A 22,912-nucleotide genomic window follows, 5' to 3' on the forward strand; every position below is an offset into this window, starting at 1 on the left:
AAGAAATTATGTATTTGAAAAAAAATTATATATTTGCATTTTTGACATGTTTTGAGGCAGTTGTTTTAACATCTGTTTGCATAGCTGATTAATGCTTATTTTACATGGATGCTTTGAAGGCTATAAACTCAAGTTTAATAAATCACTTTCATATTCCTGTATTGTTTACTAACCTTCTTCACGTACTCTCACATTCAGAGAAAATGGAGTGTTTAATATATCACACTGGTAAATGGGTCACCATACTGCTCTTGATCACCAGTAATTGGCCCAGGGAGCCATGCCCTGGATGGCTGCATGTTGTGCCTCCTTCTCTTAGCTTCCTAGTGCTGAGAGGGTTGATATCTTGGCACACTGTAACTCCTTGTGCATGTACAACCTTTGTGAGAAAGTGGACTAAAAATGTTCTTTGGAGTTACATATTCAGTAAGCATAAATTTCTGGGAAAGGTAAAATTTTAAGTGGTCCATTCTAAAATGTTCACATTGTGGATCACTCTAAGACATGCATTCATATTTGCCAATCTCATACAGTTGAAGCTTTTGGAAACTACTCTTTTACTTTCGTTTGTAACTTACAGTGATAACAGAAAATCATGATTTTAAGTTTATAAGCCTTTTACCTTCTGTCACCAAATGTATTACACATTTTCTTTGACCTTGTCTTTGCAATTTGGAAATGAGCCTTTGAGTTCTTAAAATATTTCTGGGTACATGGTAATAGTAATGATGGTTTTACCTAACAGAAGAACTTGATCAGGCATAAAATGTGTATTCTATCAATTTAATTGTTTAGATTGTGTACCCTCTGGATTTGAGAAGGGATATTTAAAAGTTTTTTTTTTTTTTTTTTACTATTTGAATACTAATAGTTTTAGAGTAGTGTATTACTCAGCCCTGCCTCAGAAGAGTGATCTATATCATTAGTTTAAAACTACTCTTGTATAAAAATTCTTGTGAATGTTTGAATAATTAGAACAAGTCAGAATTTCGACATGAAAATATAGCATGAAATGTATATCATAAAACCTTTCTTGTTTAAATATTTCTCCTTCTGGTTGTCCTAATGTAGTCAATGTCAGCACCATTCTTCACTATCAGAGTGGCCTCTGATAGTTCCCTGTCTGGTGATTCTTTACTCTTCCTCCTTTTCTCTAAACCTCAACCATTTCAGCAGGTCATGAAATACAGTTGCTTCTACCTCCATAAGGTCTCTCTTTTGTAGTCCCACCTCTGCTGTTCTGGTTTAGTATCTTACCATTTCCATCCATTTTTGCTGTTGGAATTATCTCCCTAACACAGTTTGATCAGGTCACTTCTTTTGCTTAATATTTTTTTTTCTCATTATTGCCATAGTTGATAGTCATTTGCCATTTACAAATGGCCCCAGCACACTCTTAAATTTCTCATTCTGTGTATGTCCACATGTGCATAGGGGTGTACGCCTTAAACTTCTTTCACTCATACCTGTAATGAAATCACGAATGTTTTTTATTTTGTTTGTATTCTAATTGTGTCACTAACTTTTGTCACACTTAACACTTGCTGCATATTCTTAGCCTGGAAGATCTCTCATCATATGTTATTGCTCTATAAAATATTCCTGTTACCCTTGTTCAGAATTTTTTTCCTCTTGTGATACTTCAGACCATTTATCACATTTTGCGCTAAGGTATAACTAGGTGCATAATTCATTTTCTTCGTCTACTTGATTATAATCCTTTTGTTGACATTGCCCAAATATTATTTAGTTAAATTGTTTTGGTGGTTGCTTAATATAAGATAGTACCTGAACATACACTTGCATGTACACGTTTTTATTTACTCAGTTTAAGTATCTACTTTCTGTATTCAGTGCCAGTTTCTATGAGGAAATAAAAAATGAATATAAGTAACATGTTCCATGAATGTAACATGCCTTCAAAAATTTATATTCTAATAGGAAAAAAAGATGCTGATACAATAAATTGAAAGGCACTGTTAAAGTGCCATGAAAGTCCCATCACTAACAGTATACATTATATACCATGTCTGTATAATTTTGTAAGTAATTTTGACTTGTCTTTTGGTATTATGTCATCTCTCCATTTATTCTATGATTGTATATTTGTTAGATTTTTCTACCCGTTTTATGCATTAAACTATTTGCATGTATAAATGTTAGGAAGTATTCTTATAAAATATAAATCTTCTCTATTTCAGTAATTTTATTTTCAACTTTTAATAAACTGAGTTTAGAATTTAGCTTAATATAATATCTAAGAATCAAATAATTTCACTTATAAATTTATAGAGGCTGACTTTTTGAGATACTGTCTTCATGTTCTTGTTAACCTAGATTATTTGCTCTTTTAAAGTGAAGTGATGCTGCTATGTTTCATTTAGAGTAACTTAAAAAAATACTTGTAATCAGAAATTAGTTTTATTTGTACATTTTTATTTTATCCAATTATGATATTTTCTTAAACATGGAATTTATTATTAAATGTTTGCTTTATGTTTTTTTTGAAGAATGAGAAATGTGGATTGATTGTCACATATTGTATATTGTACAGATTCATAAAGTGTAAATGCATTGCTTTGTGTACTTTCTTTATGCTCTAATATAATTAATTTGTTTCTAGATGCTGGCATCACCATCTACATCAGGTCAGCTGTCTCAGTTTGGGGCAAGTTTATACGGGCAACAAAGTAAGAGTTTTGTATTTATTCTGGGATCCTTTATTTAAGAAAAAAAATAACTTTGAAATAAAGAACAACCAATTGCTGCCTTCCTGGGTCAATTCTAGGATTAAAGGAAAGATTTTTAATTTTCGGTTTTCCTTATTTCACGTACATAGGAAAACCTCATTGTTTCAGAACTTTTCTAATTCAGAGCTTACTATTATTTGGATATAGGGTAGATTGAAAATTTTTTTACATCCTTTGTATGTTCCTTTGCAGTACAGTGTTTTTGAAGAAGAATTTGCTAAACAAATTAAAAAAAAATAGACATCCTCTATGTTTTCAATTAGAGGAAGTTAAAAAAAACTTTTTTTGTTTGGTCAGTTGAGTGGCTTGTTTTGTTTGGTTTTCAGCTTTTTTATAATGAAAGACCATTAGTTAAAAATCTGAAATGTTCTCTTTGTTTAGCAAATATTTCTTTTACTGTAGCTCAGTCTGGATATAGAATATATGTTTCTGACTCACAGTTCAATGCTTTTTCTACATACAAGATTTTATTTCTTTTAAGTACGGTAATGCTTTTATAGCGCTTAGCACAGTGCCTGGCACATAGTAAGCGCTCAATAAACAGCTATTATCACATAAAATTTTTATAAAACTAAGTTATAAAATCTTCCTATTTTTTCAGTTACTTTTTCAAACTGTTAAATATTAATAAGATTTTATTATTTATTATCTCTGTTAATGTCAGAGATTGCTGATCTCTCATCTCTGTTAATGGGAGGAGGGTGTTAAAAGGGATATAAATTCCCATCAGAGATTACAGGAAATAGAGTCACTGGATGAAACAATCTGACAATAGAGTATCTTAACCAGCTTCAAATAAAAATCAGTTATTTGATTTAGAATCCTTTCCTATTAGTATAATAAAAAAGCAGAGTTTTGGTAGGTATCAGAATAGTTTGTCAGACCACTTTATTCAAATTTATTTTGGGGGAAGGAACTTAATTTTGTTAAACGTAGTTTCAATATACTTTTTTCTTCCTTCCATTTTTGCTGTGGCATGCAATTTTGTTAGTATAGAATTAGTAAATAAAACTATTAATTGCTTGTACATAGTAGCAGTTTTCCTCTAGTTAAGTGGAAAACATTTTTAAAAAGCTTTATATTGCATAAAAGAGGTGTTGCTTATTTATCTACAAATGTTCATTCTAATTGTTGAGAGGATATTATTAACTAGTTTGCTTCATTTATCCTGTGTTTTAGTATAAAACCTACTACTTTCACCTTTCTGGCAACCCTTATCATGAAAATATCTAGTTATTTTAAGCCACCCCTTATTTCTGTAGAGTAACTGCAAAGAACTTTGTTGTCTTTTTAAAGCCCATAACTTGTCACAGCAGAAAGTAGATATAGAATAGGAAAAAATTATATTTGAGAAGGTAAGGTTACTTTACGAAGGAGAATGGCAGTTGTTTTTACAATATAATCAGCTCTATGGACTTCTAAAATCTGATGTCACTTTTTAACCTGCAAACATGAAATTGTAATTGGGCTAAGATATGGAATGGGTTAAGTTTGAAATATACTTACTTTATTGGTATCAGATATTTATTAGCTTCTTAATTTGTATAAAATGATTTTGCTCATGATTAGGGATTTACAAAGATTAATAAATGAGCAAAGTTATTTTCATTAGAAAAAGTATTTTAAGGTATTCCGTTTAAGAAGAAATCATATGCGACAGATATTTCTTGTTGGAATTTGGTATATTAAATGGCTGTATTCCTGTAGCAATTGTCAATCAGCGTTTTCAATGCATGGTTCAGTCTTTTAATTGGCATTGTAGGTATTAGTCTACAAAAAAATTGAACCTTGTGTGAACTGGGAAATGTCTTAAGTCAGGGTACTGTTATTCCTTTCTAGGGTACAGTCTAAAAAGCTAAAGCTAGTAAAAAAGACAGAGGCTGGATTCCCACCCAGTCTGTTGGATAAGCCTTAGGGTCAGATCGCTCAGTTAGGTGATAAGTAATCTGAACACACACCTTGTCAGACAAAAGAACACCAACTGCCCTGTGGGATTTGAAGGTCCAGGTTTTAGTAGTATAAATTAGTCAGAATGATAAAATTTGAGGAGCTAATTTTAGTAAAGAATGGAGAGATAGGAGTGGTAGGTGGGATAGATTCGTTGATGTTATTCTTATGGCAACAAATTGTAATTGTGCAGTAGGCTTGTTACAGCTGTTCTTTTGCTTCCCAAGTGGATTGAATAGTGCCATTATCTCTGTATTCAGATTGGCAAAGTTCAGCAGGAATTTGCACCATTAAAATGGAGGTCTACCATCTGTTTTATGTTCTTGATGATTACAGAAGTTAGAGGTTGAGAAGGAAGAGTGCTCTCCAAAACTGAGGGTAATCTCACTGAGATTAAACAAGGGAGGACCTTCATCTTTGAATGGATATAGGGCTGCTGAAACTTATGTTTTGCCAGATTTGGGTGGAAGTAATTGTGTAGTACATAAGGGTACCTAGAAGATGCTGGACTGGGGACTTGTATGATCACAGGTTCCTATATAGTCTGAATGTATCCAAGTATATGATAGGATACATCTAACTTTGCATCTAAGAATTCATGTGAATGCGGTGTACCAAATGATAACTATAGAAGCCATTGAATGGAATCTTGTACTCAGGTTGCTTGATGTTCTCTACTTGTTTTCTTTGCAAGTGTGCATAAGATTTTAGGTATACTTTATAGGCTTAAAGACCCCCTCAACTCCCTGAAACTATCTATTAGATTGGAATTAACAGGGAACCAGGTATTAATCTCTCCTTGATATTCAGTACATTGTAATTAGTGGCAATAAAGTTGTAGTGACTTTTTCTTTCTTACCAACACAGTTTAGAACCTTGGAGAACTGGAGAAAAGGGAAACTGCTATTTACTGAGTGCTTCTACTATTTATTGTCTTATAGGCACATAGGTTAACAAGCTATCAGGATGAATCCATGGTACATTCTTGTATCTGAATTCTCAGAGGACCTGGGCATCTAGCTGGGGAAAGAAACTTGTCTTTCTGGGATCTGGACTCCTGGCTTGAGAGCAGTGGCATTTTCTCATGCTTTCAACAACATTCCTTTGGCCTCCTGTTTTAAGAATACAGAGGTGAAGGCTACTTGTTTTGTGGAGAACCAGAGCACAGGTGGAGTGATTCAGAAATGATGCTACTGACATGCATCACTATGGTTAGGTGAATGACATATTTTAATAGTTTCAAGAAATTATAGGAACATTTAACAGTTGAATTAATACTGAATGCTATGGGAGTTCTTGCTCTCAAGAAACACATGTCAAGATATTTATATATAAAATGTTAAATAACAGCCTATAATGCTGATACATGGATTAAAAGGTATCATATTGAGTGGTATGGACAAGCTTAGGGTTTAGAGAGAAAAGCCCAGTAAGCTACAGTGAAAAGAAAAGTTTCCAAAAGGAGAGGAATTGAGGTTTTGTTTTGTTTTGTTGTTTTTGTTTTTTGGGGTTTTGTTTATTTGATTTTTTTTTTTTAGGCATTGAGTTTAATAGCTACTAAGTACCTACCACATAATGGCATTATGCTGCATAGCTCAGATGTGTGTTAGAAGAGGCTCTTTTATGCCATACCTTACAGTGTACATACTTCTGTGACCTTGCCATGCTTATTTCTTGCATGTCCTCATTTGCTTTTGTAGCCTCAGTATTTTGTACATGATAGGCACTCAGTAAATGTTTATTGAATGCATGATGTGCAAGATATGGTCCTTAGGTATAATGTAGTAGATAAGGACACAAGTTATTTTACTGCAGAGCAGAGGAAAAAGTACAGAGTTTTCTGGATGTTTCAGAGGTGGGAATCAGCACATATCTTGGAGAATGATCAAGAAGGGATTTAGAAATGAAGTCATGTTTGTCATTGGCCTTGAAGAAACTATGGGTAAAGTTGTTCTAGTAGTGGGAACAGTGCACTCAGCATCAGCATAGGGTACATTTGAAAGTGGTCTAGTTTATGAAGGCAAGGGAAACCTTTTATTAGGCTGTTATATTGGTTTCATGCAAGAAGTACAGTCTTTATAATTCTGTGGGATATATCTCAAGATCTTTAGCACTTTCCAAGGCCAAGAACAACTATAGCATACAGTTTTCCCACAGGAAACAATGATTTCTCTGGTGAAAACTATTACTGTGTTAGACTATAGTCTTCACCATCACCTTTAGGACCATCTGGACTTTTTTTTTTTTTTTTTTAATCCTTTCTGCATAAGCATGTTTCACATTCACCCTACCCAGCCCTGAGAAGCTGATAATTATTATGTATTTACTGTGTGTCAGGTGCTATTTTAAGTACTTTATATAAATCAACTCATTGAATCGTCACATCTACCCCAAGAGAGAGAAGTGTGCCTATCTTAATGGCCAAGGTTTTAAGGGATTAAGTAATAGAGCCAGGATTACATTACTTAGTAAGTGTAGTTATGATAACAAGAGTTGAGAACAGAAGTTTCTTTGAATCCTGAATGCTACATTATTACTTACTGAATGTCATGACCCTAGAGGACCATTAGCACATAGTAGAAACAACAAATGTTAAAGCTACAGATTTCAAGGGTCTACTGACCAGAGCATTTTGGTAGTATTTAGTTAGCTACCTCTACCATGAATGAAGTATTATTCCAAGAGCTAAGAGAATGGCAGATAACAGAGATCTTGTTTTCATGGAGCTTACATTTTCAAGGAGAAAGAATAATCATGCAGCTAACTAAGTAAATCATATAATTCTAGTAAGTACTATAAAAATTAAGTCAGATTAAAGAATGAGTAGATGGGATTACTACTTTACATGGAATAGACAGGCTATCTCTGAGGAAGTTCTATTTGAATGGAAACCTGAGGTTGAGAAAGGGAGATCTTTGGAAGGATCTGAGGGAGAGCTTTTTAGGTACAGACAACAGCAAATGCACAAGTGCTTACTCATGAGAATGTAAGAAAGAACCTAGTGTTGAAGGATGAGTGAGAGGGCTAGTATAATGAACAAAGGTAGAAGGTTGATGGAGTACCAGATGTCAAATCATGGAGTCTTGTAAAGATTTGGTAAAGAATTTCAACTTATTCTAAGTTTAATTGGAAGGATTTTAAGATACAGTTTTATTTTTAAAAGATCACTTTGCTCTGTAGTAAATGGACTGGGTGGGGAGGGACAAATGATATGAAAGACAAGGCTATGGCTACAGTAGCCCAGGCAAAAAAAAAAATAGGATGACTTGGAGTAGGAGTAGAGGTGTTTAGAAGTGGTCAGATTAGGATATTTTGGAGACAGAACTAATATGATTTGGTGATATAGGATGTGAAAGAGAGAGACCCAGGATTTCTAAGGTTTGAGACCTGCATTACTTGGGGAATGGGTGCCACGAATCTATAATGGAAACTTAGGTTGAAGAGGAGTACAAAGTACACTTCGGAGCTTCACATGGATGTTCCATAGGTAGAGTGCCAGTTGCTGTAAAGATCCAGCCAAACATTGTCTCTCCGCTGGTGCTAACATAATAGCAGCTTTTCATAGTTGAGGATGTTGAAGCCCATTAACTCCAGCCCAATAACTCCATCCATCCGTGTTTCTTTCTTGTCTACATCCTTAATACCCCAAAGCAAACCCACTCCTCCTCTAGGCAGATCACTTGTCGTCATTTTCATACATCTTGGTGTTTTCTCATCGTAAACTGTTAGAATATTTTTACCTTCCTAACTCATCACCACCATCAAATACCTGAACTAGGTCTCTTTCATTATTTAATTCATGTACTGTTCTCCAGGAAACATTTTCTGATTCCAAATCCATTTTGCTTTCACGTCTGAGTTAGCAGTCCCTCCCATATACATCAAAGCACACTATACATGTACTGCATGTAAACACCTGGATCGTGACTTTAAAAGAAAAAAAAGATGCTCTTCTGTATTTCTATAGGATGAAGGAAAGGAAAAGTATTCTAGGTGGAGAGGGGGATATGAATAAAAGAACAGGGACAGATTTAGAGGACCAGGGAAAGAAGGAAGATTGTAAGTAAAATATGTGGTATGTAAAAAGAGTTTATAATGGAGTGAGTAGAATATTAATTAAGAATAGAAGAGTTACATGTCAGTTTTATCTCAATAAAGTTGGGGGCTAAAAAAAACAAAGATTAGAAGCACAATCCTGACAGATTTTTAAAAGACTAAATGGTGATTGGATTTCATAGGACAGTGGTTCTGTACTCTTGACTGTACTCCTAAAAACAGCCAGGGAGCTTTCAAATCCCACTGGCCATGCGTTGCCTCGATTCAGACCAAGTGACAATTTCTGGGCATGGAATGTAGACATTAACGTTCCATAGGTGATACAAGTTTGCAACTACTGTAAGAAGTGGAAAGTGATTGGTTGAAAAAGGATGAGTGTAAGAGTTAAGAAATTATATTATTTTTATTCTTCATTGTGATTTTTGGTAAGTAACTTAATTCCTAATGTTCTTTATCTGTAACTTAGTTGGATGATCTCTGGAGACTCTTCTCTCTAAAATCCTTTGATTTATTTTATTTATTGATTCATGAGAGAGAGAGAGAGAGGGAGAGAGAGAGGCAGAGACAGAGACACAGGCAGAGGGAGAAGCAGGCTCCATGCAGGGAACCCTACGTGGGACTCGATCCCGGGTCTCCAGGATCAGGCCCTGGGCCGAAGGTGGCGCTAAACTGCTGAGCCACCAGGGCTGCCCAGATCCTTTGATTTTTAAGGAAGGAAAATACTTAACAAAATAATATTACACAAAAGATTGAGCAGCTAAGTGCAGGGCAGATTGGAGGTAAGAAGATGTGAGGACAAGTTGGAGGTTCGAAGGTGGTTATTCTTCATCAGTGTGGGCAGAACAGTGAGTTAGTTCCTAGGAGAAGCTAGTTGCTTTGGAAGGGAGGACGCTTGAAGCTCTTTTGCATCAATTAGGGATTTTCCACCTTTTCCTTAAGAAAGATTTCAAAAGACTCATTTAAGTGTGAGTATTCAAGGATTTGGTTGCTGTGATTGGAGTTTTTTCCTCTATAATTTGTATTGTTATTTTGTTTTTAGCAAAAGATTGAATAAAGGATGGCATATCTTGCCATAAGATATGTAAGGGAGGTGTGGTGCTATTAATCAGTTTGTGCAGTGGGAATAATTCATGGAAACATTTGTTAGATCATATTCCTTTGAATTTCTGAAAATTGGTCAGTTCATTCTCTGTTTGGTGCCCTGCCAGGTAGGAATCTACTTGGAGTATGTTCATATAACTAGTTTGTCAAATTGGAAGAAAAATTTGATTCAGAGCTATAACTTTTTAAGCTGCTTCTTAACTTTTTAAAATTTATTCCTCATTTATAATACTTTTTACCTGTTGTAGTTATTTTATGCCAAAATTTTTAGTGAATTTTTTTCTTTTGGCCTGCACATCTTCTTGGTATCGTATTTTGAAGATTTTCTGTGATTGTTTCTAAATATATTACTAAAAGAGTAAAGTTCTCTCTCTTTTTGATTATATCGTTACAATTATTTAACTCAAGTAACTCAAATTTAATGATTATTGTATTTTATTTCCTAAAAATAAAATCTTCATGTTTCTATTCAGTGATATTCTTTATTTTTTAATTTTTTAATATTCTTTATGTTTTAAAAGAATTCAATTTTTAATTGAATTTGAAATAGGTTGATTATTAAGGTATTCAAAACCTGATGATCCTATTTGCAATTAATACATTCCTCTCTTCTTTTTTTTCATATCTACCTAGTTCAACAAAATGCAACTCAGACTGTTTGAATTAGCTGTTTTGTGAAATCAAGAGTGTTGAAGGAAAAATAAAAGTAAACACTAATCTTTCAGTTTTTTTCATACTGTCTTCCTCCATTCTCAGCCCTACAAATTAACTCATGTGCCAATTCCTAATTGTCTAAATAAACCATACACATTCTTGTTTCCATCTCCAAGTTTTTTGCTAATGTTCAGATAATCTTGAAGATATTTCTGAAGTTATAAATTTTCATAATACAGCATAGAATATTATGTATATGAAGGATTGAAGTAAACGAATCTCAGTCTTTTGTAAGGCATATTATTAGAAAACAGCCAAAAGGTACTAGATTTTTTTAAGTGTATGTTTATTTATAGTGATAAAGGTATAAGAGAGTGAAAAAGTAAAATTAAAAAAAAAACTTGCATAGGTATAGAGGAAAGAGGGAAAAAGAAAATGCAGGGAAAAAACTGAGAGGGAGGTTTAGAAAATATTTGAGAAGTAAATATTTTTAAAAAGAAACCACGAGAAAACATAAAATAGATAAGAGGTGTTACAAATTGGTAAACACTCACATGGGGTGTTCACTTAGTGTTATATTGGGCTTCTCCCATAGGGCTGCTATGAAGAATACTAGGAGTTAAGAGATCTAAATTCTAGTCTTGGTTCTTTGTATCACCTTGGAGAAGTCCGTTAACTCATCTGAGGTTCAGATTCCTCATCTGTAAAATGCGAACATTGGACTAGGTGATCTTTAGGGTCCCTTTTGGCTCTAAAATTCTGTATTTCTTGGTGGTCAATAATTGTGTGAAACACATTCCTGTGGTTAATTTGCAGCTGTCTCTGACTTTAGGACAGCATTATTTGGGGAGAAGGATGTAAACTCCCTGAGGGTAGGAGCCTTTTCTACCTTGTTCACTGCTGTATCCCCAGCAGCTAGCGCAGTACTTGGCACATAGTAGGCACTCAATAAATGTTTGTTGAATGCAAGATATGAAAAGTATCACTTTGATGGTTCACTGTGGGAGCATCTTACAAGAAAACTAGTGGCTTAAGAGAAGTAAAAGACTGATTTCTTCTGAAGAAATTTTATATGGCTAATTTTTAATCATCTTTTTCCTTATTTTGTCCCGATTCAGAAAAAATATCTGCTGCCAGTGATAATACGGTCATAAAACTTGGAGGGATCAAACATAAATATGGTGAACTAAACCAACATATAATGTAGGCCCTTTAGTTCCCTCCATGTTACGTAAAGAAATGTAGAAGTAACCTCTGGTCCTCATGGAATCTGACTGAAAAGAGTACACCTAGTACACAGAATAGTGTAACTATATTGAGTTGGATTTATTGGCTTCATTCAGTTGAGAAGCAAAGTTAGGCTATAGCTGAGTTCTGTGGCTGGCAGATTCCAGTGGAATCTTTGTGATCCACTGTTATCATTAGGTTAGTTATTACATTGTTATGCCAAAGGTACTTGAAGTAAAACATTCAGAACATATATACACTCCAGGTTTTTGGAGGTCATAGTTTCAAAATACTCAGGTCCTTGAAATTCTTGCTCCTGAAATTAGAACAAAAAGGGAAGAAAAGAGTCACTTTAAATCCCTAGCACTAAAGTAATCTATGTATTCATTAGCTCTCCGTCTTACCACTTTTATTTAACTTCCAGTTCAGAATAGCTTTAGTTGTCTGGTAGGCCATTTCACAGCTGACTAGAAACAGCACCAAAAAGTGTGGGTCAGGAAATGGAGGCATCCATAGGCAGATACGATAACTGGTGACAACTGGACATCCTTACTCTGAGGGATGGAAGGGGGATATTTCATATTAATAAAAGTTAGGAAATATGTCATACATTTTTGAAATAAGTTTATCCCAATTTTTTAAAATGTCTTGTTTCTGAATGGTGAAACTTCAGTAGTCTGTAAAATATACCTGTTTTGGAACACATTCATCCTCTTGCATCTGGCCCTAGGAGTACTAGATAAATAGAAGGTCATTGTACTTTGAAAACTTAAATGTTTTAAATTCTTGCCTCTTACAGTTTTATCAGCTTGAGTTTTTTTTTTAACAGTTACACTTTATGTTGGGTTTGTAAAAATTGTAATGTTTAGAAGTATGTGTGTATAAATAGAGATTTCTAAATGCATTTAAAAGGATCATATAAAAAAGCTACTTCAAAGTGGGGTTAAATGTGTACCTCAGTTATGATTTAAAACATAAAAACACAAGATTGCAAATTTCTTAAAGCCATATTTGTATAAAGTGTTTTCATTGAAACATAAATCATCTGATTTGTTAAAACCATTGGCAGACATAGTTTATCGTAGAATAGAAATATGAACAGAAGTTAGAAATATGAAGGCAAAAATCCATTCATAATACTAAATTTCAGATTAGAACATTTTTGTTAAATTTGTCCATTTGAAGTGAATTGAATATATCCATTAAAAATTTGCATATTATATTATGTTAGGTCATTTTAAAATGTTTTAAATTGCCACTCCAGAAGATGGATAACAATTTCATTCCTGATGGCAATGAATTTCCTTCTTCTGAATTTTTTTAATAGGTGCACTAGGCCTTCCAATGAGGGGGATGAGCAACAATACCCCTCAGTTAAATCGCAGCTTATCACAAGGCGCTCAGTTACCGAGCCACGTCACGCCAACAACAGGGGTACCAACAATGTCACTTCACACGCCTCCATCTCCAAGCAGGTATTTATTGATGGACCAGAATATTTCTCAAAATGTATCTTTGTAGAGTAAGCAAACGTATTAGTTTTTAAAAGGTAACTAATTATTTCATTTTTCTGGTTCAGTGCCTTTCACTGAGGAAAAGAAAGTTAATACCCTATGCTCATTTTATTTCATTGCAAACTGATAAGAATAGTGTAAGATGTTTTTATCGTGCATCTAGCATACTGGTTGTCAGCTGGGTGGATATCAGGGATTAATCACCACCTGGGGAGCTTTTTCAGAAGCCAGCTCTTCCTCAAAAGAGGTTGTGCAATTTAAAATCATTCCTCAGGTGATTATGATTATTGCTCCCTCAACACACATCCATTGCTCTAGTGAGTAAAATAAAACAAAATTACATAGGTGATGCATATTAGTATGAAGAAGGTAGAATGACATACATTTGGAATGAACTTACTTTAAATAAATGTGTGAAACACATTTGATTATTTTATATCCTGGTCACACCATTGGTTTTCTCATCTTAAATACCACCTTATCTTCGTTCTGCTGTAATGTACTCAATTTCTTGTTGGTTTGTTTGATTTTTCAAAGAGCTAGAATGACTAGACAAAAGAATTAAATTAATGAAAATTAGCAGTGTAATTTGAAAGTATATTTGAGGTGCTGGGGTTAGGCCAATTGATTATTTACAGAGAATTTTAATGAGTGATTGTAGAGAGCTTATTTAGTATAATGGACTTCTTTTTCAGGGGTATTTTGCCTATGAATCCTAGGAATATGATGAACCACTCCCAGGTTGGTCAGGGCATTGGAATTCCTAGCAGGACAAATAGCATGAGCAGTTCAGGGTTAGGTAGCCCCAACAGAAGCTCGCCAAGCATAATATGTATGCCAAAGCAGCAGCCTTCTCGACAGCCTTTTACTGTGAACAGGTAAGATGTTTATTGATACTGTGTATAATTGTCTTTCTGGGTATTTTCAAATGTGCCTTTTCATATGCAACGTTCTGTTCTTGAGTCTTCTGTCTCATAAGTTTGTTTCATCATATTTTTATGACCAAAGATTCTCTTTCTGTTAAATTCTATAACTTTAACCTCCCCAAACTTAAAATTTTGACATGTTCTTTTGAAAACCAGTTTGATTTTGGAAAGCACATAAACGGTTTTTGTTGTTGTCAGAAAATTGTTCTTAAGTTGCCACTAGGCAAATTTTTGTTGATAAGGTCCTTCCTCTGTTAAAAGAGGCTGGCCAGACTAATGAACAGTACTTGGAATATGTTTGACTATTACTGCCTTGCTTCACTCTTTGGTTTAGTACCATTTCAACTGAAACTCAGTTTTGTGCTTTGGAGACTTACTGACCAAAGAATTTTTAAGACCACATCTACAATACTTGAAAATAGTATCACATCTGGGATTTAAAATCAGAAGATGAGCTCTTGTGCTTTTTCATTCCTTTTTGCACTGTCCATTTGTTCACTATGCAAGTGATAATGACAATATGAAGACCACTTGTCCATTTTATTAGGATTTTTAAGCTGCTCATATAATTTAATGAGAGTGGTGACTAAAAGGCTTTGTATCTTACAAAAACAGTGTTTAAAGTTCGCCAATTTTTTTTTTAAATGGGGAATTGTATGAGGAAAAAGGATCTTGATCTATTTGCTATCATCTTACCCATTTAATTCACTTTCTTTTATCTACTACTTGTAAAATCTGGATTAAAAATAGATTATTAGCACATTTCCTGTTTGATCTCCATCCTATAAGCTCTAGTTCTTTTATTTAGATTTATGCATATTTCTCTTAATAATTTTACTGCTCTTAATTTTAAAAATAAATATTATTTGTAAAAGGTTATCAGAATTCATAGTACTTGATAGCTCTTCCTAATCATGTACTTCTTGGGCTTTATCACATCTTTTCTTAAAGTATTGTTCATTGATGTATATTTAAATTTTTGCCTTTCCATATTTTTTCACATTTTAATTGTTTTTTTTTTTAAAAATACAGTGCCTGTAAATTGTCAATGAAACATGGGTCTCTAAAACCCTGTTTATTACTATTTTTTTCTTGTTTATTACCATTGATAAATTGTATTTGTTAGAGTGTTTTCATCCCTCAGTTTTTTCAATATATGAAGGTACTTATACCAACAATTCTAACATGCTATTAAACAAGTATTTTTAATGGCTTTCCTACTCTTCTCTAGAGTATTGTTTCACCAGCTCCATATTTTGTGAAAGTATTGTTTGGCCATGGTTAATTTTACAGTTAGACCAAAAAAAGAAAAAAAAAAAAAACCCATCATCTTCAAACAGTTTAACCCTACTCATAACACTGATACACTGTCTTTTATCAGATTATTTGATGTTAAAGATGCATACTTTCATTGTAGAATTTGCATTAACAGCTCTTTTGACATTCTTAATTACTTCTGGCCTTGCTTTAAGTTCAAACTTGTTTCTGTTCTCTCATGTTTAGCCTTGTGCAGAAAAGGGAGGCATTTGTAATTATTTACCAAGTACCAGTTGTGCTGCATTAATTTGGAATTGAGGGTATTATGGAGAGATTTGCTTTTTCTTTTAAGTAGCTGAAAGATAAACTATATTAGAATGACGTGTTTTTTAGAACACTAAATTCACCACGTAATTCAGGTAAACAAAACATTTATTGAGTGCCTGTTGTGTATCCTCCTGAACACTAAAGGCAGAGGATACAGAAATGACCATGATGCAGACCCTGTCCATGAGGAGTTTAGATTCTAGATGAGGAAGACTGTATGAAATAAGATCTTTTATGGAAAGTGTTAATGGCATACTTTATCAGTAATGGAAGGAAAACAGGTATTCAGGAATAATATTTATGCCATAAACTGCATGTTTTTAAGATTAGTTACTTCCACCAGTGTATCCAGTAAGTTGGTTTTCCAAGTACCTAAAATAGTACCCTTAATCTCTGTTTTCCTTAAGGCTTGTGGGTAAATTCTTTGCTTTTTGTTTTTTAAAATCATCTGTTTAAGACATTTTGGTTCTCAGTTCATGGAAGGACTTCAGGAGAGTTTTTAAATAAAGGTTAAACTCAGAAAAATAAAATTAGTATTTGTTTTTAAACATACTGTTGTTATATGAGGAGATCAAAAGTATACACTTTTGTTTTTCTTCACCTGAAAGTTAGTGTTCTTACTGTATATCTAAAATTATTTTCTATGTACCCAGTATGTCTGGATTTGGAATGAACAGGAATCAGGCATTTGGAATGAATAACTCCTTATCAAGTAACATTTTTAATGGAACAGGTAAGCTTATTCGGAGGTAGTACCCTATAAAAATATGATAGATCTTTGAAATATAAAGCAATTCAACATACTGGTCTTAAAATATTATAAGATTTTTCTGTTAAACTGGTAGAATTTAATTTAGTGAGAATTTGACAGGAATAGGGTTTAAATCAGTGAGTGAACAGTTGACAGATTTAAATACACTTTTTCACTGGACATGGTAATAGGATAGTGTTACAACTTTAGGACTGTTTCCTTAACACCCGGAGAAGGCCTAAACATTAACTTAGTCTGTGTTTATGCCTCAGAATCTCTTTTGCTTCAGGAGCTTTTCCTATCCTCAGTCCTGTTACTACAGTCTAAATTAGGCTGAGCGGGACAGCATTCTGGCTATAGAGACCCAGATTGAAGAAACTTTTATGATTATATTGGAGCATTTAACAGTTTTTCTTAATAATTTTAATAATACTAATTGTGGCATTTAACCCTTGGATTTTTTTAATCCAGTTTTATGTGTAAATTTTAATTACATAAAATTCTGATTTTGAATCCTATAGTCTGTTGGCTTATTTCTTTTATCAACTGCTTCAGAGAGAAGAGAACAAGAAGCTTTGTTTCTTTTCAGCTTCAGGTTTCACCCTCTTCCACTTTTGCCTCCAGACCCTTTCCAGAGAAAAAAAATAAAGGATGTTGTATGGTCATGGGAGCAAAAATTAATGTGATCGTTCAGAGAGAACTTTTTTTTTTTAAAGAAAATGGAAGGGAAAGAATGATCAGTGAAATGGAGCATATGTGGAAGCAGGAGACAGGATTTAGTAATGAAATGTCATTTGTGACTATGAGCTTGTAATTTTTAAGTGTTACATGTTTAGCAGCATAGATTAATCAAATTAGACTTTAAAATTCCAAATTTTAGCATTTAAAAATTATAGTTTTGTGTTCAAGATGTTAAAATGCTATAAAGTACCATATTCCCATTGTCTGAAATGCACTTTTTTCATATTATCTCTGAAATCAAATTATGTATCATAGTTTTTAATTGGCAAGTTAATTTTTTTTTTTTTTGGTTAAATGGACCATTAAGTAACAATGTGTCTGACAGTGCCATCTTATATTCTGAATTATGCTTTCATACACTTCCATAAATGTTTAAATTATTTTTAAAATTGAGTTTTAACTAAATTTTAACTATTTTTAGGAAAATTGTTTCCAAGTCTTTACCTAAAAATATAATTTGGGAGGTTATTAACTAATTTTTAGGTTAAAACTATTCTCCGATAAGACAATTTTAAATCCCATCTTAGAGGACCTGAAGATGTGTATTAAAAGTTGATATATATTCAGAGTTTATAGTTTATTTATAACTGTAAATAATTCAGGAAAGATTACTTTCGTAACTTGAGACGCCGTATAAATTTCTGCTGTCTTTTTATTAGTAGTATCTTCTTTAAATTAAAAATTCATAAATTATAGTTGGTTTAGAAATGGTGGACATAATTTTATCTTTCACTCTTCATAATTTTAAATTGTAATCTGACTTTGAATGTTAAGAGTGTATTGTTTTACTATCACCAAAGTAATCTTGAGATAGTTTCTGAGATTCTTTGAATTATGGAACTGGGAGAAAAATAAAAAATTAACTAAAAGGCCAAATAAATTGGAAATGGTGTAAAACATTAACACATTATATAAAACAAAGATTAAAGAAAAGCTATAATGCAGGCCAAAACTAAGATAGAAAATTAAATTCTTCAAAAATTAAGAATATAAGATTGTAAGAATAATAGAATAATAAGAATTGAGAAGAAATCCAGGGGATGATTAAAATAGGCAAAGTAGAGGGGCACCTGGCTGGCTCAGTTGGTAGAGCATGTGACTCTTCGATCTTAGGGTTGTGGGTTTGAGCCCTACATTGGGTGTAGCTATTAATAAAAAATAAAATCTTTAAAAAAATAAAATAGGCAAAGTAGAACTGTTGGATTAAATTTTAATTTTTAAATGGAAGCGAGCTGATTTTTCTCATTTATAAATGAACAGTAATTAACTTTATTCATTCAGTGTATATTTATTGAGCGCCTACTATGTAATAGGTAACATAAACTGGGCTTTGCATCATACTCCCATGCTTCCCAACTTGCCAGACATGGGAACCCTATCTACACCACCCTACTTATACTCCCTAACCACCACCACCACCACCACCACCACCGACACACACACACACACACACACACACACACACACACACACATTTGTGTATGAGACAGGCCACAAGATTAGAAGTTCTTAGAGTTTCTGCTTCCACTGCCCTGTTTCAGATATGCTTCTGGTCATATGCAGGAGGCAAATGTTACCATCCTGTGTATAACTAAAGCTTCAAGCATCCAGATTCTACCTCTACTTTTGGATATAATGAAAAGAGCAGTTATGCCACAACACTCTCTCGTTAGCTAACAAGCTGTAACTTCAGAGTGCCATCCTTCACAGGAGAAATAATGTACCACCTTACTCCTTGTCTGTCTTAAGTCTCTAGGATTTGAGATTTTTATTATGCTAGCTACATATTACTTTGCTGCATTATTCATGAAATTCTTTTGCATGAAATTAGTCCACAAGTGTTCGTTGTACACCTACACATACCTAGTACAGTGCTGTGCATTATTTAGGAAGAAGGTACTGTCATTTCAAATTATATTATGGTTGGTCTTTAATAATCTCTTTAATGTTTGTAGAATCTGGGTCCCTGGCTGGCTCAAGTCAGTAGAGATCAATTTATAGTCTTAATCTCTGGGTCATGAGTTCAAGCCCCATATTGGGCATAGAGATTATTTTAAATAAAATATTTGTAGAATCAATAACTAATGTTCTTTCTCATTATTTAGATGGAAGTGAAAACGTGACAGGATTGGACCTTTCAGATTTTCCAGCATTAGCAGACCGAAACCGAAGGGAAGGAAGTGGTAACCCAACTCCATTAATAAACCCCTTGGCTGGAAGAGCTCCTTATGGTAATTAAGCTTTTTAACGATGGCTAATGGAAACTTTCCATTGCGCGCACACACACACACACACACACACACACACACAAACACACACACATATATATGTTTTCTAATCAGAGTAGTATAGTTTTGTCAAAGCTGATATATGCAATGTGTGTTTTCCTCCCAGAATGCCATGATAGCAAAGTTAAATGGGAAAAACAGTTTGTACAGAAACCCCAAAAGAAATCCTCATTGGTATTCAGAGGTTATTTTCTTCTGGCATTTCTGCCTTAGTACACCTTCATGATCATTTGTGGTCTGCCTTTTCTTAATTCATCAGAGTTTTAAATAATACACTTCTACATTCTTAGTGATTAATACTGACTGACCACACATTGAAGTTTTTTTTAAGCCAATTTCTCAACCTCCACACTACTGACATTTGGGTCAGATAATTCCTTGTAAATAAAGGACTGTTCTGTGCATTATAGAATGTTTAGCAATATCCTTGGCTTCTGCCTACTTGATACCGATAATATCCCCCCCCCCCCCCATCACTGTGACAACTATAAGTGTCTCCACACAGTGACCAATGTCCCATGGGGGGGAAGTGCCTTCTGTTGAAGACTGCTGCTGTTCATGGATAGTTTATATAGACTCTTGGTCACAATTAAAACCCTTCCTCACTGTCTCTAATAAGAGATTTGACTAAGTGAAAAGAGGGGGCATGAAATATGTGTGGTAACGGTTTAGACATGAAAATAACATAACAACAATGCAGCCATATTCTTATATCCTTAGTTGTTTCCTTTTGGAAGAATCTGCTAGAGACCAGTAGCAGAAACAATGAACTTAAAGGGATCAGTTCATAACTTTTCTAAGAGTATTGTTTTTCCTGTTTTCATCCAAGAAGGATTTCTGTGCCTTTCAGAATATGAATACAAATAATATGTGAAAAAGGGAAATTTTATATTGTTAGTATTCTAAGGTTTCCAAATTAGTCTTCCAAAAATAACAAAAAAATGAACTGCCCTGGAAGTTGAGTACCTAGCTACTTGATTCTCAGTTCAGACTCTAATGTTTTTAACCTTTCCTCATAGGTCCATTTTTTCATCCCTTTAATCATTCCCGTTGCTCTCCTTGGACCAACTCTAGTTTCTCCATATCGTTCTTGAATTGTGGAGCCCCAAACTGGATATTGTTCTCCAATAAGGGCCTGACTAATGCCAAGTATAGTGGGAGGATTACTTCCCAGTTCTTGCATGTTTTACATCTATTACATGGAGTCCAAGAAAATCTGAAATAATATGGAGTTGTTTTATAATTGATTGCAATTTGCTCACTCTGTAAGTCACTTTCAAGTAGAATACTGACATGTTCTTTTAAAATTTATTTGTTCATTTGTATTTGACAATTAACTGGTGTTTATAATAGCTAGTCAAATATTTAAATCAAGCTTTAAAAAAATTTTAATAACTATTACCAATATCAAATTATGTTTTTAAGCATCTCTATATGACATTAGATTTAGAATTCTAGGATTACCACTTACTTCCCTTGTATTATTTTGTATATTGAGTTATTAATCAGTATATAAAAGTTTAGTTCTTCATTGTTGTCCTGAATACTAATTTTTTGAAGTGTGCTTTTATAGTGTAATATAAAAAAAATCCTTTTGGTACATTATCATAAGGAAAGTTAAGCTTTTATAATTTGTAGCAAAATATCATAAATATGAATTGCAATTCTCTGGATTATTTTCATTACATAGTTGGAATGGTAACAAAACCAGCAAATGAGCAATCCCAGGACTTCTCAATACACAATGAAGATTTTCCAGCATTACCTGGTTCCAGCTATAAAGATCCAACATCAAGTAATGATGACAGTAAATCTGTAAGTAACTGAGAATTACATATGTGAGTGATGTAGTTTTTTTCCCTTCAGATTTCTCTTGTATTAACAGTTTTATAGACCATATTAAGGACTTACTAAATACTATTACAAAATTGTTTATCTTGAATATCTGTAATAATCTAACTTCTGAAGAATGTGGAAAACCTTTATAACTTAGAAGATAGCCTATTTTTTTCCTATTTCATATAGGTTTGCAAATTTCTGTTGAACTTCTCAGAGTTAATTTAGACTTTTATTGTAGTCCCTGTCAGCTGGATCCCATGAAGTTTGATATTATAGCCTTCTAAGGAGCTGTGTTTTTCTTGAGTAAGTTTTCTCCTTGAAGAATCTTTATACACATTTTTATTCCTGTGTTGATTCAGCCAACTCAGCTTCTTCTTTCTGACTTAACAAATGTGTTTATTTCTTCCACATTTCACTGAAAATAGCTTTTTTTGTGTGATGGGAGTTTGTATATATTAAAATAATTGATAAAGAAGATTATTGGGTAAGAATTAAATATGAATTTAAAAAGTTTATATATTCTGACTTATCCTGGAGGTTTTTATGGTGATATTATAGGCAACATGCTATATTATTTTCTCTTCTAAATTAAAGTACTGAAGAGTGAAACTTGAGCCAGAAAGTTCTGAGATTTTTTTTCTGTGACTGAAGATCAGAGATAAATAAGAATATTTTCCATATATTTCTTGTCCTTTAAATACTCAAAAATTTTAAATACAGGATTTATTCATAAACGATGGGACAGTTGTGGAAACATAAAATTTCATGTAGAACTTGAAAAACAGGTAATAATTTACTACCAATTTAAATATAAAGAATGAATAGAAAGGTAACTAATGTGAACTTGAAATTTTTTACACTTAACAAATTTTAATGTCACATTTAATTTTTTTCATATTAGAATTTGAATACATCTGGCAAGACAACTTCAAGTACAGATGGACCCAAATTTCCTGGAGATAAAAGTTCAACAACACAAAATAATAACCAGCAGAAAAAAGGGATCCAGGTGTTACCTGATGGTGGGACTCTATAAAATATGTCAAAGATATTATAGAATTCATTTCTTTGCTTTTTCCTTAAAGATAAAATTCCTGTGCTCTTTTTATCCAGGTCGGGTTACTAACATTCCTCAAGGGATGGTGACGGACCAATTTGGAATGATTGGCCTGTTAACGTTTATCAGGGCAGCAGAGACGGACCCAGGAATGGTACATCTTGCGTTAGGAAGTGACTTAACAACATTAGGCCTCAATCTGAACTCTCCTGAGTAAGTTTCTTTTTCCCTTTTCTTCCACATTTGTATATAATAATTACTTGCAGATTTCTAGTTTTTAATTTCATGTGGTCAGATTGTATCACCTGCAGTCACTCATTATTGCTGTTATATTTTGACTCTTTCGGTCATTCCCTCTCACGTTAGCTTCTGGATCACTATCACTTGACAATATCATTTCTTTTTGGCAGTTTCATATATATGTATGATCCTTCCAAAATCCTGAAATCATAACTCCTTGAGTTTCTTACCTCCAAA

General features: G+C 33.4%; 1 protein-coding gene across 6 annotated transcripts in view; it reads left to right on the plus strand.

Annotated features, from left to right (window-relative positions):
* CNOT2 (CCR4-NOT transcription complex subunit 2) overlaps positions 1 to 22,912 on the plus strand; it is a 116,276-nt gene that overhangs the window by 78,911 nt on the left and 14,453 nt on the right. For 5 of the 6 annotated variants that reach the window (XM_025476603.3, XM_025476607.3, XM_025476602.3 and 2 more), the window contains 8 exons: positions 2,624 to 2,690; positions 13,063 to 13,210; positions 13,945 to 14,127; positions 16,413 to 16,492; positions 19,357 to 19,482; positions 21,230 to 21,354; positions 22,280 to 22,400; positions 22,492 to 22,648. In XM_025476603.3, the coding sequence (XP_025332388.3) occupies positions 2,624 to 2,690; positions 13,063 to 13,210; positions 13,945 to 14,127; positions 16,413 to 16,492; positions 19,357 to 19,482; positions 21,230 to 21,354; positions 22,280 to 22,400; positions 22,492 to 22,648 (1,007 nt within the window). Of the gene's footprint in view, positions 1 to 2,623; positions 2,691 to 11,150; positions 11,235 to 13,062; positions 13,211 to 13,944; positions 14,128 to 16,412; positions 16,493 to 19,356; positions 19,483 to 21,229; positions 21,355 to 22,279; positions 22,401 to 22,491; positions 22,649 to 22,912 lie in introns of those variants that run through there. The other variant, XM_025476606.3, reaches the window with a different exon arrangement.

Source organism: Canis lupus, chromosome 10 (assembly GCF_003254725.2).
Source record: "Canis lupus dingo isolate Sandy chromosome 10, ASM325472v2, whole genome shotgun sequence".
Lineage (NCBI taxonomy): Eukaryota > Metazoa > Chordata > Mammalia > Carnivora > Canidae > Canis > Canis lupus.